At 40.1% G+C, this 17,282-nt stretch overlaps 1 protein-coding gene and 1 long non-coding RNA gene across 2 annotated transcripts; one reads left to right on the top strand and one right to left on the bottom strand.

Annotated features, from left to right (window-relative positions):
- Nucleotides 1–5,020: 5,020 nt before the first annotated feature.
- itk (IL2 inducible T cell kinase) lies at nucleotides 5,021–14,605 on the bottom strand. The gene is made up of 17 exons (XM_061277302.1): nucleotides 13,584–14,605; nucleotides 13,333–13,437; nucleotides 13,168–13,249; nucleotides 12,950–13,075; nucleotides 12,669–12,706; nucleotides 12,267–12,418; nucleotides 12,102–12,167; nucleotides 11,918–11,972; nucleotides 10,332–10,411; nucleotides 10,084–10,226; nucleotides 9,763–9,837; nucleotides 8,312–8,480; nucleotides 8,017–8,233; nucleotides 7,873–7,937; nucleotides 7,166–7,284; nucleotides 5,457–5,614; nucleotides 5,021–5,385 (listed from the first exon to the last, which is right to left on the bottom strand). The coding sequence occupies exons 1-17, from the start codon at nucleotides 13,848–13,850 to the stop codon at nucleotides 5,320–5,322; spliced, it is 1,983 nt and encodes a 660-aa protein (XP_061133286.1). The 5' UTR covers nucleotides 13,851–14,605; the 3' UTR covers nucleotides 5,021–5,319.
- Nucleotides 13,408–16,777, top strand: LOC133153514 (uncharacterized). The gene is made up of 3 exons (XR_009714340.1): nucleotides 13,408–13,543; nucleotides 15,089–15,529; nucleotides 16,155–16,777. It is a non-coding gene; the product is annotated as an uncharacterized LOC133153514 (long non-coding RNA).
- Nucleotides 16,778–17,282: the final 505 nt, after the last annotated feature.

Here is a 17,282-nt window from a genome sequence, read left to right as displayed (position 1 = left end):
TAGAAGTTAGACCGAAATGTTTAAAAGTAGATTTAGTTGGGTTTCTTTTCAACTATCTTGTACACTACCAGTAACTTTTGAAACATTAAGAAAATATTTCTCTGTACACAAATGAGAGTACCGTATTTTCCGGACTATAAGGTGCACCGGACTATAAGGCGCACCTTCAATGAATGGCTCCTTTTAAAACTTAATCCTTATATAAAGCGCACCGGACTATAAGGCGCACCATTAATGCATCATGTCAGATTTTTAATCCAAATCAAATCATTCTCCATTTTATCTTTTTTATTTCAACTTCAGATACAACAAATGACTTTATAATCACAAAATAATGATCCATAGTCTTTTTGATTCATGATTCATAGTCTTCAGCAGGCCACTTATGCTTGATTTCATGACACAATACTTTGGGCCAGTTTGAATTTAGGAATTTAGTCCATATATAAGGCGCACTGTCGGCTTTTGAGAAGATTTTAGGTTTTTAGGTGCGCCTTATAGTCCGGAAAATACGGTAACTTACTTAGCGCTCGTACTGAGAAGAAAATACACTGCTGTTATTAAGAGCAAAAGTTGGCTCAAATGTTATGCCATCAAAACAATGTGTAGCCTTTGCTTTGCTTTTGGTTACTGCTGTGAACTGACTAACTGAAGATGCAAAATTAGCTAATAATAACTTTTTTCTCTCTAACCAAGTATTTGGACTTTGTTAGGTTGCTTTTCCCCACCCGCTGCGGATGACCCACAGTACTCTTCTTTTGGTATACTTGCATACTTGGGTTCTTATTTAACTGAGAGAAGCCAAATAATAGGGACACCTCATGTGTAATGCAGTCCAGTCTATACTCTTGTACTGTACTGATACACACTTATAGTGATGTTTTACCTCTTTGACAACATAGGCCAAAGGCGGGGACCTTGGCGGTCCGATCCCCGACTACAAAAGCTGTCTCTCGGGACATGGAATGTCACCTCTCTCGCAGGAAAGGAGTGTGGGAGTCAGAAAAGTTCTGACTAGACATAGTCGGACTTGGCTCCACACACAGTTTGGGTTCTGGTACAATCCCTCTTGAGAGGGTGTGGATATACTAATTGGCCCCACGGCTGGGCGCCTGCACATTGGGGTTCACCCCAGTGAACAAGAGCTTTCGGGTGAAGGGGACGGGTCCTGTCTCTTGTTTGTGTCTATGCACCAAACGGCAGCTCATAGTACCCACTTTTTTGGAGTCCATGGAAGACGTGCTGGAGAGTGCTCCTTCTGGGGACTTCATCGTTCTGCTGGGTAACTTCAATGCTCTCGTGGGCAATGACAGTGAGACCTGGAAGGGCGGGATTGGGAGGAACACCCGCCCCCAATCAGAACCTCTGCAACTGGCTACTGGACTTCCTCTGTCAGAGGCCACAGGTAGTACGTGTTGGCAACAAAATCTCCGCCAGCATCACGCTGAGCACGGGGGCCCCCCAAGGCTGTGTGCTCTCAGTCCGCTGCTCTTCACCCTCCTGACGCATGACTGCACTGCAACCTACAGCAACAACCGTATAGTGAAGTTTGCTGACGACACGACTCTGGTGGGTCTCATCACCAATGGAGACGAGACTCAATACAGGCTGGAGGTTGACCTTCTGACCACGTGGTGCAGGGACAACAACCTCCTGCTGAACGTCGACAAGACCAAGGAGATTGTTGTGGACTTCCGGAAGGGTCACACCCAACACCTGCCGCTGACCATCGACGGTGCTGTGGTGGAGAGAGTGAGCAGCGCCAAGTTCCTGGGGGTGCACATCAGTGAGGATCTCTCCTGGTCCACCAACACCACATCACTGACAAAGAAAGCCCAGCGCCGCCTGTACTTCCTGCGGAAACTCAGGCGAGCGAGCACCCCTCCGGCCGTCATGACTACATTTTACCGCGGCACCATTGAGAGCGTCCTCTCCAGCTGTATTGCTGTTTGGGGTGGCGGCTGCACTGACTACAACTTGAAGGCCCTGCAGCGCATAGTGAACACGGCTGGTAAGATTATTGGTGCTTCGCTCCCCTCCTTGAAGGACATTTACACCTCCCATCTCACCAGCAAGGCGACCACGATTGTGAGTGATGTGAGTCACCCCGCTCACTCTTTGTTCGAGCTTCTGCCCTCTGGGAAGAGGTACAGAAGCCTGCGCTCCCGCACCACCAGACTCTCAAACAGCTTCATACTCCAGGCTGTCAGGATCCTGAACTCGCTTCCCCGTTCTGCGTAGCGTCCTGTACTTTTACTGTCTGTATGCACACTGGCTTTTATTCGTTGTGTTATCTATTTATTTATTATTTATTGTTACTCTTATTATTTATTGTTTGTGCCTTCTTGTTTTTTATATTGCGTCGTTTACTTGTATGTCTATCGTGTAATATGTCTTGTCACCGTGGGATAGGGAAAACGTCATTTCGATCTCTTTGTGTGTCTCGGCATGTGAAGATGTTGACAATAAAGCAGACTTTGACTTTTTGACTTTGAACCCGAGCGGTGTTCTAATACTGGACTTCTGTGCTCGACATGGATTGTCCTTAATAAACACCATGTTCAACACAAGTGTGGTCACCTGACGCCCTAGGCTGCAGTCCGATGATCGACTTTGTAGTCATGTTATCAGATTTGCAGCCGCATGTTTTGGACGCTCAGGTGAAGAGAAACCCACCAGCTGGTAGTGGGTTTGCTGCGGTGGTGGAGGAAGATGCCGGTCCGACCTGGCAGACCCAAACGTACTGTGAGGGCCTGCTGGCAATGTCTGGTAGAATCCCCTGTCAGAAAGAGCTTCAACTCCCACGTCTGACAGTTTTTCCCTCATCCCAGGGGAGGCAGGGGACATTGAATCTGAGTGGGCCATGTTCCATGCCTCCATTGATGAGACGGCCGACTGGAGCTGTGGCCATATGGTGGTCGGTGCCTGTCGTGGCGGCAACCCGCTGTTTTTTTTTCAATTCCTTGTTTTGATAGCATCACAGGTCCCTCATTTATACTTGCGCAAGTCGTTTTGGTGCAGTCTCTTCAAATACAAATGAGCTACTTCACACCCCAGTCCCTCCATAACACAAAATGGGCACCTCTCTTTCCAGTCGGACATATTTGAATTTTTTTAGCGGAGGTAGAGTTTACTTGCACGGTAAACTTTTTGATTAAAAGATGTCAACGGCAGAAGACTTGTCCATACCATACATAATACGTAACAACATAAATCCCCTCCCAATATTCATGCACGTGTCTTATAAACAAGCACTGCAGTCAAGTTAACCAGTGAGCTAATGCTCGCGTTAGCGAGAAGCTAACGTATCAATTCAACACATTATTGTGTTCCCCAAGACTAATAGAGCACCTTCGATGCAATCCATCTGATACAACTAATTAAAATACACCCACAAGAAGCGAAAACAGAGCACACAGCTCTAAAATCAGCAGAAAGACTAACGTAATGCTATTACTGTCTACTGTATGCACACTGGCTCAGTTTTGCTCCTCTTATTTATTGTGTTATTTGTTTATTACTTATTCATCACTCATATTATTTATTTATTATTTATTATTTATTGTTTGTGCCTTCTTGTTTTTATTTTGTGTCGTCTATTTGTATGTCTATCGTGTACTATGTCTCGTCACCGTGGGATAGAGGAAACGGAATTTCGGTGTCTTTGTGTGTCTTGACATATGATGAGATTGACAATAAAGCAGACTTTGACTTTGAAAACGAGGGCATCATAGAATAATATGAAAATGAAATGCAGTTTATTATTTTTGTCATCTCAAGCTTACCGCTTTAGTGTGTCCGTCGTTTCCATGGATTAAAGGAACTGAACCATCAATGAAACGAAGTCTTACCTTCTCTATACTGACGAAATATTTCTGAAACACTCGTTCTTGAACAAGCAGAATTTTGCCCACAGATGTGGGAACACTGCTTGGGAAATGAAATTTACCAGGCACTTCTTTGAGGTTGTGATGCTAGGGGACGGTGCAATGAGTTGTGTGGCTTGATGCATCCAACAACGGAACATTTTGATATCTCCACTTCGGCATTCTTGAATTGTTTGGACTACTCTCAGAGTAGTAATAAAAATGGCGGATTTGCAAAACCGTTTGGCCACCCCCATTCCGTTTTTTTGGTAGTCTCTCCCCAAAGGATGTGACGTAATAGAAATATGTAATAGAAAATGGAGAAAACTGAGTAAAAAATAGCTCCCAAACAGATCATAAAAGTATCTCTGCAACACCTGGAGGGATGGATTACACTTTTCTACAATCTTGGAGACTCCCAGTGCACAATAAAATGAATATAAAAGCAAAAATGTAGATTTTCCATGATATGTTTGTGCTGTTGTGAAATGCGCACTATAAACAAAGTTGCATTGTATTGTATTGTAAACGGGACAGTGATTTTAAAATGGACCAGCAGATTGGTGCTGTAGTTAGATCCATCTGTTTTCATTTTAGGCCGCTGGTTTAGGTAAAACCTCTCATTTCTAAACAGCTCTTTGAAACATCAAGCCTCTCCAGTTGATCCAAAATGCTGTTGTTCACTTCTTGACTGGTATTTATAAGAGGGAGCAGATCACTCTTCTCTGATGTCCCTTCACTTGCTCCCTGTGCATTTTGGATTTCTTTACAAGATTCTGTTATTTCTTTTCAAACCTTTAAATGGTTTCACTCCACCTGACCTCTCTGAGCTCTTGCACCCATATGCACTTGACTTAGGTCAACGAACCAAATGCTATAAGAGATACAGAGGAGTCACCGAAGGCTTTACCCTTTTCTGTTTCTAGTCACACACTTTGGAAGGACCTCTAGCTATATGTTAGTTAAGACCCCTCAATGGCCAACTTAAAAACTCTTTAATTTATATTCTTTGGCTTCTGACTCAGCTTGGGACTTGGTTTTAGTGTGTTTGTGTTTTTTTACTATCTTCATTATTTATTGATTGGTTTACATGTGTTTGTTGTATGACTTAATTGCGCTCCATGTACAGCACTTTGTATTCAGCAGTGGTTAAATACAGTTGAGTTACTGTCATTTATTTTTTTGGTGATACTGAACATATTTAAGGGCAAACATAAGATTATATCATACATTTTGAATATATAACAGTATCTATGTAAAAACAGTCCATGTGACTTACAGGGAAACAAAACAGTTAAAGTGCAAACGGGGTGGCTAAGGCACATGTGGGGAGCATCAGTTTATAGTACAATATATGTATAAAACATGTCAAACTTTAGCCAATAATACAAAAATAAATAGAATAAATATAGTTTTCTTTAACGTCCGGCATCCGCAATTCAAATCTTGTGGTTCAACATTGTGAAAGTTGGGAAAGATCTTGCAACAGCAGTGCAAAGGACGGACGATCCACTGGTTTCTAAGAATAAAAACACGGATGGATATTTACTAAACAGATTTGAGTGTTTCGCATCAAATTCTTTCTCCCACCTCTTTCCAGCACCACTCCATAAGCAAATATACATCCTCTGGTGCCAGTCGTGGTTTAAGCAGCCTCATGCCGGCATTCAGGAAGTCTACTACCTGACCATTGGATTGGTTCTCATAGGGAAGGCGGCCTTCTGTGTAGACTTCCCACATGAGAACACCTGAAGGTGTAAACAGATTTCTTTTTAAATCAAAGACGTGTGGTGAGGTTCATGACTTCCCCTGTAGTTGCATATGAAAATATGAACCCAAAACAGATTAGCCAATCTTCATTGAAAACATACAGTATGTGTCAAATAAGGTCATAATAGAATTCTTGAATGATTTCATGGTTTGGTTATGTTTCAATTAATTTAACACCGTTCATGTCACACGCCTTGCCACCGGTCACTCTGCCGGTAACCTCCCACCACACTGTCAGTCGCAACCACGCCCACTCATCACTCCAATCACCTGCACTTGCTCATCAGATGACTGATATTTAAACACCACACACCAATCACTTCCCTGTCAGTTCATCCCCGTATGTTACCCGTTCGTTCCTGTGCCATGTGCTCCGTTACCTGCTCTGATTCCCAGTTGCCGACTTTGCTTTGTGTGCTGACCGACTACTCCCGAACGCCTGCCCCGACCGAACATACGATTGCCAACCACATCTCAGCCTCGCCCCCGGAGCTCCTCAAGCTCGATCATCCCCGATTACTCAATAGAAAGTGCGTAGCATTTGGTTGCCTCGCTCGTCTGTCTGTGATACTTCATGTGATCACAAGAAAAACAAATACATTTAATATAAGCTCAACTTCGATGTTGTTGATTCTACAAATATTTTTTATATAGGAAAAGATATTTGCTAGTCTTCCATTTAATATGTTATGAAAGCTCTGATCATAGAATTACCTGCTATGATAACTGTAGTATGTCTGCTGTTTCTACCAAACCAATCGGTGCCAAAATCGGTAAAGAATTTGACCTGTTATGATGAAGGTCAAGCGCTCGCTGGGGGTTCCTGGTTCAAGATGGCAGCTGGGTCTGCATGTCCATAACCAGCTGAGGCTTGCTTTCGTAGTTATGTATATCTTTGGGTTTATTCTACGTTTTGCGACAATGGAGCGCAGCACTGCCACTTGGTGGAAGCGGCCCAGTACTTTTTGGGCTCCAGCATGCACTTTGAGTGGCTGTAAGAGTGACTTAATATATCATACATATTCATCAAATATATTAGACAGACTGTTGAACATCAGCATGTGCAGTATTTGTTCATTGGCGATAAAAAGACAAACAGCAACGTCTCTTGCGTGAGTGCACTGCCTGAATCGGCAAAGAATACGTGCGTGGTCACTGGAGGCACGGAACGTATAATGCTTCACTCCCTGTCCATGGATTTGAACAGCAAATAAGCACATTCAGCACATTAAGCATTGATAATTATTAGGATTGAAAAAAAAAAATCTGTATAAAGCAGGGACCGAGAACTAAAATGAAACATAATTGAAGTCTTTTTTTTTCACTTGCAGAAGATGGCCAGCAGGGGTCCGAAGTGGGGTCGGCAGTGCCCCGCCTGCCTACTCTGACCGCACTACACAGTTTTGAAGATGTTACTAGAAGTTCATATTACTTGGAAAACATTGTGAAACTAAGGTTTGAAACACTGAGTAAACACATGTTAATATAACAATACAAAGGGTATGAATTCATGAAGAGTTGAATCATACCAAAGGACCAGACATCGGATTTGCTGCTGAACTTGCAGTATTTGACAACCTCTGGTGCTGACCACTTGATGGGAAACTTGGAGCAGAAAGAACTTGTGTACTGGTCATCAAGAACATATCTACAACATACAAAGTAGGAATCACCCGTGATGGTTAAAACATAGCAGCACTGTTTTCTAAATCTAAAAATGTGCCCATTCTCATGTACAATAAAAAAAATACGAGGTGTCTTAAATTGATGACTCGCTCACATTCAACCCACATATAGAAAATCTTGTGAAGAAGCTGAGACTAAAACTGTTTTTTTTTCCTCCTCCAAACAAGCTGCATTTTTCTTTTTATGTAATGAAGCATCTTGTTGCTGTAACATCTGTGTTGGATGATTGAGAGAGGCCAGTACACTTCTATTTAGGGCAATATTGAGATTACTACCTCTATAAATTTGTGCCTTAGCTAGTCTGAAAAATCATTTTTTTACTGCTTATGCACACAATATGTTACAAATAGGCTGGAAGCTAGCTTAGTTACTTTAAACATGTTTATATCCAAACTGAGAGTTGCTGAGACAAATTCATAATCTGTTTGTAAACTTCTGGAATGTATGTTTACATTTGCTGCTTGAAAAGGAGCTTTTTAATCACATTGAGATATGTCCTAGTTAAATAACGGTTCTAAAAAAAATTGCCATCAGACAACTTGTGACATACCTGGTCATGCCAAAATCTGACAATTTAACTAGGTTGTTCTTTGAAACTAGGCAGTTCCTGGCAGCCTAAAGTTGAAAAGGCAACAAATGAGTCAAATTCAACATGCATCACTATAACGTATTGATTTGTTTTAATGATATTTACCAGGTCTCTGTGGATGAAGTTAGACATCTCCAGATAGGCCATCCCTTCAGTGACATCCAGGCACATCCCCAACATTGTCTTCTGAGACAAACACCCTTTTTTGGCTCGCAGGTAGTCTGATAGACAGCCATCTTCCATGAACTCCAACACCAAACACATTGGAGAATGCTGGGTGCAAACACCATAGAGCTGAACTAGCTTTGAGTGGTATAATCTCCTAATGGAACATACACATTTGCACATTGCCTCAGTTGATTATGACCAAAGCTAATAATGAATCAAGTCGTGCACTTACATCATGACTCTTGCCTCTTCTTTAAATTCCTCATCTGACATGTAATCTTCTCTTATTATTTTCAGGGCCACCTTCTTGTCCCTCCATTGTCCCGACAACACCATCCCAAACTGTCCACTTCCTAACTCTTGCCCAAAGGTAATTTCTTCGGGGTCCACCTCCCACTCATCTGTTGAGCAACAGGTGCAATGTATAGAGGGATACAATGTAAAGCACATTCAAATATTGCTAAATTAGAAGAGTGTTCCCGAAGCAATTTGCTCATTAGATGTAATATTCAAAAAGAAAATGATCAGTTCAAACTTTGACCTCATCTCTTCGAACCATTCATACAAATCAAAGCCACGTTACTTTTTGCAGCACCACTAACCTTTTACTTCAAATTTGTCAGCCATGTCAAACCAAATAAAAGAATACAGGGTTCTTCATGCTTCTACTGTGCATAGGGCTGCTGTGTATGTTTTTGTTTTAATAGACAACTTTGGACAATAAACCTATTTATATATAGCACAAGTGGGAATTGATTTAAAACAAGCCCCATCACTTTGCAGAGATTTCAGTCAAACTCAGTCAATGGCCTTTTTGACAGCACATACAGTGTCACACTTTATCCCATACAAATAATTCACACCAGTAGGTACGGCTGCATAATTCAACAACATCCAGTAGATAGATACATAGACAGATATGTATATACATTATTGATCCTTGAGGGGAAATTCAGTAAATGATCGCTATCAAACATCCTGCCTTACAAAGACGAAGTGCTTAATTCACTTGACTCGATTACAAGGCAATTAATCGAATATAACATTCTGTGGTTGGCATGTGCCGTGGAGAATTTACCGTATTTTCCGGACTATAATTCGCATTTTTTAAAATAGTTTGGCCGGGGGTGCGATTTATACTGTAAAGCGACTTATGTGTGAAATTATTATAAATTTAAATTATATCATTTCACATGTTATTTTCACACTAAACCGCAAGAGGCCGTAGAATAATTGGAACTGCAACTGACGATGAGTCTGACGTAAGCTACGCAGAAGAGGAAACACCGCATCTTCTATTTCCGGAGTTAGTGGAGTTGTTTTAAAGTGACACAGTGAATGAATATTTCATTGGATTTAGTGATTTGGAGTGACACGAATGGTTTAACATGCCAGGCACGTTCTCAGTTCATTGTTTGTGTCATGTAACATTAGCAACTATTCAGCCTGTTGTTGCCTCGATTCTATTTTTATTTTAAATTGCCTTTCAAGATGATATGTCTGTTCTTGGTGTTGGATGATATCAAATTAATTACCCCCAAAAATGTGACTTGTACTCCAGTGCAATATACATACGTATATGTCTTTTTCCTCTTTATTAAGCATTTTAGGGCTGGTGTGACTTGTACTCCGGAGCGACTTATAGTCTGTAAAATAAGGTAATAATATTGTCCTGCATTGTACCTTTGAATGGAGCAGCAATTTCCTGGGAGCAGCCACCTGTTTGAGTGACCGGATGTCTGAGACGTGTGATCAGACCTGCCAAGTACAAACATATGCATGTACGCGTGCGCATACACACATGCACAAACACACACAGACACACACACAAGCACGCACACACACACAGTTACCCATTTCTACAGAGGACACTATGTCCGCACGTAGTGGCTCAGAAAAATGGTTTGCTGGTGGAAGGCATTCCCCTTTTTGCATAATTGTTCATTTCATCAATTCATGTTAAGGCAGTCGCATGTGAGAAAAAAAAACCTGCCGCAAACTTACCTGCGGCATTGTGTTGGTGGTAATGGATCAGCTCTGGAATGGTGCGAAACAGATATTTCTCTGCCAAGTAAAAAGAAGACTCTCCTGTGTCTGTCCGCCTGATTTGGTAATGTTTAACACATGGTTGTTTCTCCCCATTAGATCTGCAGGTGATATGTTAAAGAGAGCCATTGCATTTAGACAAACAGTATTACAGTGCACAGATATCATAATGATGCTTATACTGTTTACAGTGAAGGTGAAATTACCCCAGTGCTTTGGTGAATACTGACACTATGTAGAAACCTGTCTGTCTCGAGTTTCGAACCATGAATGCACCTTCTTTTCCCTAGTTACCACACAAGAAAACATTAACATGATATAATTCAAGTCTATCCAATACTTATAACACATATAATCATTGTGAGTTGGCATTGTTATGTCACAACTACTTTTGCTTCACAGTCAGTCTGAACTGAAGCAACAAGTAATAAATGATAAACACATAGTAATGCTTGCAAAACTCCAAGGCAGGAAATTCAGCACTGTGGTTGTGAATGTGTCAATGCACTGCAGCGTCATGTTGCAGGTTCATTTTGCACATGCAACACTTGTTGAGAGTGTCAAATCATCTAACTTCAGTTTACACCAGTAACCTTATAACAATTTACTAGTTATGTGCAGTGATGTCAATAATGCATTATGTATTGTGTTTTCATATGGCCATGTTTTTTGGGTAACAAATAATTTAACAGGTCACTATTTCCAGACCAAGTCATCAGATCAAAGTACAGTAATACTTATCCAATAACTGTGCGTTACTATTTTTGTAATTTTCCTTGGCAAGACGTCACAGAATTTGTTTTGTGAAACAATGAAGGAAAGAGAGACGACTCCTCTCATTTCTGCATTTGCAACTGCATTTGGGTTCCTCAGTCCTTGCTCCTCTCTTTAACAGGCTAATAAGTCTTTATGTGAAGTGAAATTAAGAAGCTTTTTTTAAAAGAAAAATAAAAACAACTATTTAAGTAAAGAAAAGTTTAAAGGGTCTTTCACTTGCGTTGTGCTTTTCCCCCCTGTTAAGGCCCTCAAAGCGCTTCACACGGTCATTTGCTGTACCTACTGATAACGCAGAATCTGACACAACTTGTATTCCTCAAGGATACTATGACATTCTGACAATGGTATCAAACACCCAACTTCTGGATCGGGAGAGGAGCGCGCTACGAATGAACCACTCAGCGCTTATTCACGCTATTTTGTTTGTGGTAAACGAGATTGCATAACAAAAAGCGGGTTTATTAATTATTTTAATTTTGTTTTTATTCTAAAATATTTGGGAACAACTGACTTCGGAATTAAAAATTACTGTTCAAAATGCACTTCCAATAAAATACTGAAATGACCAGTTGTCTATTTTTATTGTTGAAATGGTGTTGTCAGCAGAAGCTAGATGTCACTACAAAAGTAAGCTAATATAGTTACTTTTAAAATCAAGCACTCAGTAAATTAACAAGGTAATTACTGTAACAAACAATGGCTGCACATGAGCAGAAATCTATCCCTGCTGACTGGGCGAGAGGTGGGGTAACCACTCAATCGCACACATTTGCAAACAGATTATTTATATTTACATTCATAATGATGTGACACTTTGGAATTTTTAACTAACATAACAATCATATTGTATTGAGTTAGGAGAAAGCTGAATAACTGGAGAAAACCACACGCATGCACAGAGACATCATGCAAACGCCACACAGTCAGGCCTGAGGTCAGCTTCAAACCCAGAATATTTCAACTCTGAGGCAGGCGTGTTTACCATTCCCGTATCAATAAATGCTTCTGCTTTTACCTCTTTGATCAACACGTCTTCTGCTTCCCTTCTGGCGATGTTCTTATTATACCATCTTTGAGAGTAGACAGATGAAGAAGAACAAGTTTTAACATAGTGCCGAAATACACATGCCTGCACAATTGATATAAACAAGTACAGGTACTAACATGCAACACTTGCAGTGGATTTAATGATAACTTACTCAAATCTTTCAAAGTCATTCCCTGATTTCTCAGCTATGTGTGTCCTTGGCACAAACCCGTCGTTCCTGTGATGATAAGGAGGGAAAAGGAAGGTCAATTTTGCAGGTGAAATTACTTAATTGCACGATGGGCTCAACGGCGCAATGATATTGAGATTAGTTTACCCCTTTTCATCTCGAACAATCCACCAGAGAGGGTGGGAGCTGGTTATCAGTGTGTATTCCTTGTCTTTCTGAAGTGCCAATTCTCTGTCTCCAAATGGTGTGTAGTTCTGCAATGCAATAACCACCATATCCACTGTGTCACGCATTTCAACCTAAGAAAGAAAAATTGTCAATGTTATTTTGAGTTTCATTTAGGTACTGTGTGCCCAATTACAAAAACTAAATTGAGGTACACTATATTTAGTGAGGAATACATTACCGAATACTGATCAATGATAATCAATGAACAATACAAAAATAAAACAAAGGATAAATATGAAACTTTGGGGGCTGTCATTCTTTTTGCATTGTTCAGTCACATCAAAAACAGCATCTATTATTTCATTTGTAAGAAACGGATACCTCTGAATCTGGGATTTCGGGTAATGGTTTTTTAGAACCTGTGGAAAAATCCAAAACATGACATTTTCTTGTTATATAACAATTTGTGAAATGTTTAACAAACACCAGATGAACAAATGTAGTCCATTTGGCACATTGTTTATGAATTAAATATTTAAACATTCACAACATTCAGATTGGTAAAAGGTTTTGGCAAAACTTCATGAAAGATTTGTCAATAATATTAGAATAGCCACAGATTAGCCCGTAACTCCAGTAAAACAGAAAAGGGTCATACAAACCGTAAGCCATTGGATCATACACTTGACAGCCGATTGACAGTTTCTCTGACTGTTGGCAGCATTTCCATTTTCCATCGATCCAAAATTGGGGGTGGTATTTTTCAACCAAATTGTTATTCTTTGTCTCTATGTCAGCAACCAACAAAATAGATAAAATCAGGTCAAGATGATTTGTATTGCCTAAAAGCCTGATTTAGAAGCCTGTAAAACCGGTTCACCTTCTTTAAGAGCATGCACCCACTTCAGGCGACAATCATTGTCTGGTGCAAAAATGTAGAGATAATGGTTGTCATGAAATACCTGCGTTTGAGAATGGGATGTAATCCATTGGTTTTAAAGTCATTTTGCTGTTTAAGTCATGATTTGACAAATGCAAAGCATACCTGGAAGGGGTACTTGTAGTCACATGGAATGGGGAGATCGGTAAAGACCATGTCCACACACTTAATGCTGCATAACTTGATGCAACCTTTCAGTATGGGTTTTCGCTGGAACGAAAAATAACTTCAATCTCTATGCAATCAAAACACAATCGGAATTGCAGTTCATTGTCTGGAGGGGACCCTGAGCTTGGAATGATTCAACTGATAAGAGGTAACATTTAAAACAAATAATTACTCCAAAAAATACTTACCCCAGTACGACACTCAGAATACTTTAATTCCTGTGTGTCCAGCACAAAAAATCTCTCCTTGTAGTTGGATGGAGATGTTTTTCTCTTTTGCTGCGATTTTTTGATCATCGTACCATCGAGTATCACTCGAGAGAACATGGTAACATCAACAACAATCTTAAAAACACTGAGAGAGACTCTGTCAGGAAAAAAAATAAATACCACAAAGTTTCCGGGTGTTGAGTTTAGTAGACCACATCCTGACTCCAAGAGATGCAGACTGCACATACCCACATGGACTTTAACTGCATGAAATTATAATTTAGTACACTTTAGGCTATTCACATTTTCCATAACTGAGTTATGTCAAAAGGATATATTGTAATAAATAAATAAAAACATGTTTTGACATTTTTCTACTGCAGTTACGTTTACTTTCACTCCTAAGAATTATCGCGGGAAGATACGGCGCACTTAAAAGCTTTTAATTTTCTCAACAACCGAAGGTGTCACATGCCTGAGTCACCTGCCACTCAGCCGCTTCTGTTCCTTGACGTCAATCGGTTATAGCAATGCTCACACAATCAAGTCAATCACCGGCACCTATTCCTGCTTAGTATACGGCCTACTTAAACTCCGGACTGTCATTTTCACGCTGTCGGTTCGTCTCCCTGGCCTGCGATGCCCCTCGTGTGCATCAGCCGATTGATACTCGTTTTCTAACCATGTCTATGATGTATCACAATGGTGTGTTATCACTGTTCACTTCACTGTTCACTCGCTGCTAGAAATAAAGATGGCAGATTAGCAACAGAGTTTGGCTACACCCATTACTTTGTTTGGCAATGCAGCTACAAAGACTGTGATGTAATTGTTCAAAATACATAATAGGGAATGGATAAAATTGAATGGATTAAAAAATATCCCCCAAACGGATTATAAAAGTATCTCTGCAGCACCTGGAGGGATTAGATTAAATTTTTCTACATTCTTGGAGACTCAAAGTGCACAATAAAATGTATACAAAAGCTAAAAAAGTGATATATCTCCTTTAAGCAAGATGTCATCAAAGTACTTATTACTGTAGGAGACGCTTTTAAAACAGAAGAAAAATCCTTACACGGAACTGGAAATGGTTTGGTTTTCATAAAGTCTTTATATTCATAAAGAGGAGAAGATCTTTATCATCAAAAAGATCGGCAATAAGACTTATGACTCTTTCTCTTAATATAAACTTTTTTTTTAGCAGTTAGAATATTACAATCATTCCAAATGATATCTTTGTGAGGTGAAAATTATGCACGTAACATAACTTCCAGGAGAGTAAAGGCTGTTCAATCTGTTAAATCTTGCAACTAACATTTGTTTAATTCTTCAACAGCTAGGAAGTGAGTGTAAAACGCCCATGACAGGGAAAAGTAAAAAAGTTCTTTTTTTCATTTATTCATTCAGTCATTTAAAAAGAGGTCATATCTGCAGTAATTTAAGAGAGTATTTGACGTATTTCTATTTCTGTTTACTCTCAGAGTTTCTGAGGGTCATCGTGGACACCCTTCTGGCAATCCCTGGGTTGAGGAGCCTCAACTCTCCAGTGGACAGTTGTCCATGACTGACCTGGAGACCTTTGACATGATGTCCAAGGAAATAAATGACAAACAGGATGCAAGACTGAATGACAGAATGATTAAGCTTGGAGTCGGTTTGTCAAAATTTTGCATGTTGTGGTTATTGACATCTTACAAATGGAACCTGAAGGGTTCCGTTTGGTTTAATTGCAGTACTATCGAAGTTATTGACTTTTCAGTTATTTTTGCTTGATTTACGAGAAAAAAAATCCTCAATTCAATTTTGTCCCAAAGCAATTCCACTCTTCTGTTCAGAATTTGTTATATACCGATTGCAAAGCAGTCTTGTGTTGGGAGGGGCTGATTTGAAGACATGCATGTTTCCAAGAAGACCATGGAGAGGTATGAATATTTTGACATCTGTACTGTAGATTAGAAAAGACAACAGTGAAGGCTTACAATGTGTTGGCGTAATACTGCTCTCAATGTTGACATTTTTTTCTGTTGTACACCCTACAGTTGTCAAAGTCAAGGCCCGGGGGCCAGATACGGCCCGCCACATAATTTTATGTGGCCCGCGAAGACAAATTGAGCATCAAATTCGTGTGTCATTACTAGAATTGGAAATTGTCTTCACTTTTAATATCTTGTTTTAAAATATTTGACGAGTTTTTACTCGTCTGATTTGAAAACGAGTTATTTGTCAGTTTGTTTTGTAGCTTTTACTGTATATAATATGAGGTGCTCATACATTTATTTGGGTCATAACGGCCCTCCGAAAGAAGCTATGACTACAATGTGGCCCGCGGAAAAAACGAGTTTGACACCCCTGCAATGACAACGTTCGATATATACGTAGTGGTGTGACTCGTGCAAAGAGGGTCCACAAGAACACTGCTCTGTTAGCGCTGGTAAATGGAAAGAAAAATGTCTGCTCGTTCCTGTTCGAAATGTGCGACTGACATGACATACTACATCAAGGAAAAACAATTTTAGTCGTTTTTTTCATGTTCATATTTCTTTACAGAGTAATCCCAAGGTGTGGTGCCCGATGTCGAGTTCATCTTTGTAGAAGCTGTTGGGGACACCCACCTGGTTGCACTGCAAGGAGAGACCCAGCAGCAAGCGGAGGAACAAGTCTAGGTTTCCGTCACTCTCTGAGGCTTTGTGGACGGCCGCTTCGTGGACCCGAGCGAGCGGCGTCTGCTCGCAAGGCATTGGAAGGTCTTCCTTGTTGTCCTGGAACAGGCTCATCATCACGGAACAGGGTCATCATCACGTACAGAGTGGCCAGATATTCCTGGACGGTCAGATGGATGAACTGAAACATCTTGCGGCCTTGGTATTTCTTGAGTGGGGGTACCTCCTTGAAGACCTCCGTGAAGACTCACGAGTGTTTTTCATCAGGGTCATCTTATATTCGGGCTAATACGGTAATAATACCATATCATATATTTTATCATATATATCATGTATCGTATCATGAATAAACAAACACCAAAAAACTCTCAAATGTCAGTGTACATATGTTTGTGAGTGTTTTTCATCAAGGTCATCTTATATTCGGGCTAATACGGTAATAATACCATATCATATATTTTATCATATATATCATGTATCGTATCATGAATAAACAAACACCAAAAGACTCTCAAATGTCAGGGTACATATGTTTTTGTTAGTGTTGTTTTGTGTTATTTGCTCCAATAAATGCAATTGCTATACAGACACTATGTCATTTGTGTCATAATACACCAATGAACAAAAAAAAAGGTGATCTCCTTTTCAGAAACCCAAATCCGGTTACCCTAACTAAATGATGCTTGTTTCTCCACAAAAGCCATCTTATTCATTTCTATGCAACATTAAGAGCTAACAAACAGTGACAAAGCTGTATACACTAGACGTGAAATACTTTCTGCTTTTTATAACACTCTACCATATATGGCAAAATACTTTTGAAGCCACATAGTTTAAATGGATGTTTTTTGTGATTTTTGGTATAAGATCTTTATACTGTCTGAAAGCCAGGTCTTTCGAAATATAGATAGCAAGTTATTTATTGCTGTCGCAATCAATGGGAATTCTTTTTATGGCGTTTTTATTTTAAGAGGCGGGACTAGACATTGTACAATCACGTGTCCATGGTAACAAC

The sequence above is a fragment of the Syngnathus typhle genome, linkage group LG1, assembly GCF_033458585.1.
Source record: "Syngnathus typhle isolate RoL2023-S1 ecotype Sweden linkage group LG1, RoL_Styp_1.0, whole genome shotgun sequence".
In the NCBI taxonomy this organism is placed as follows: Eukaryota; Metazoa; Chordata; class Actinopteri; order Syngnathiformes; family Syngnathidae; genus Syngnathus; species Syngnathus typhle.
This window is presented reverse-complemented; position numbering and strand designations above follow the sequence as displayed.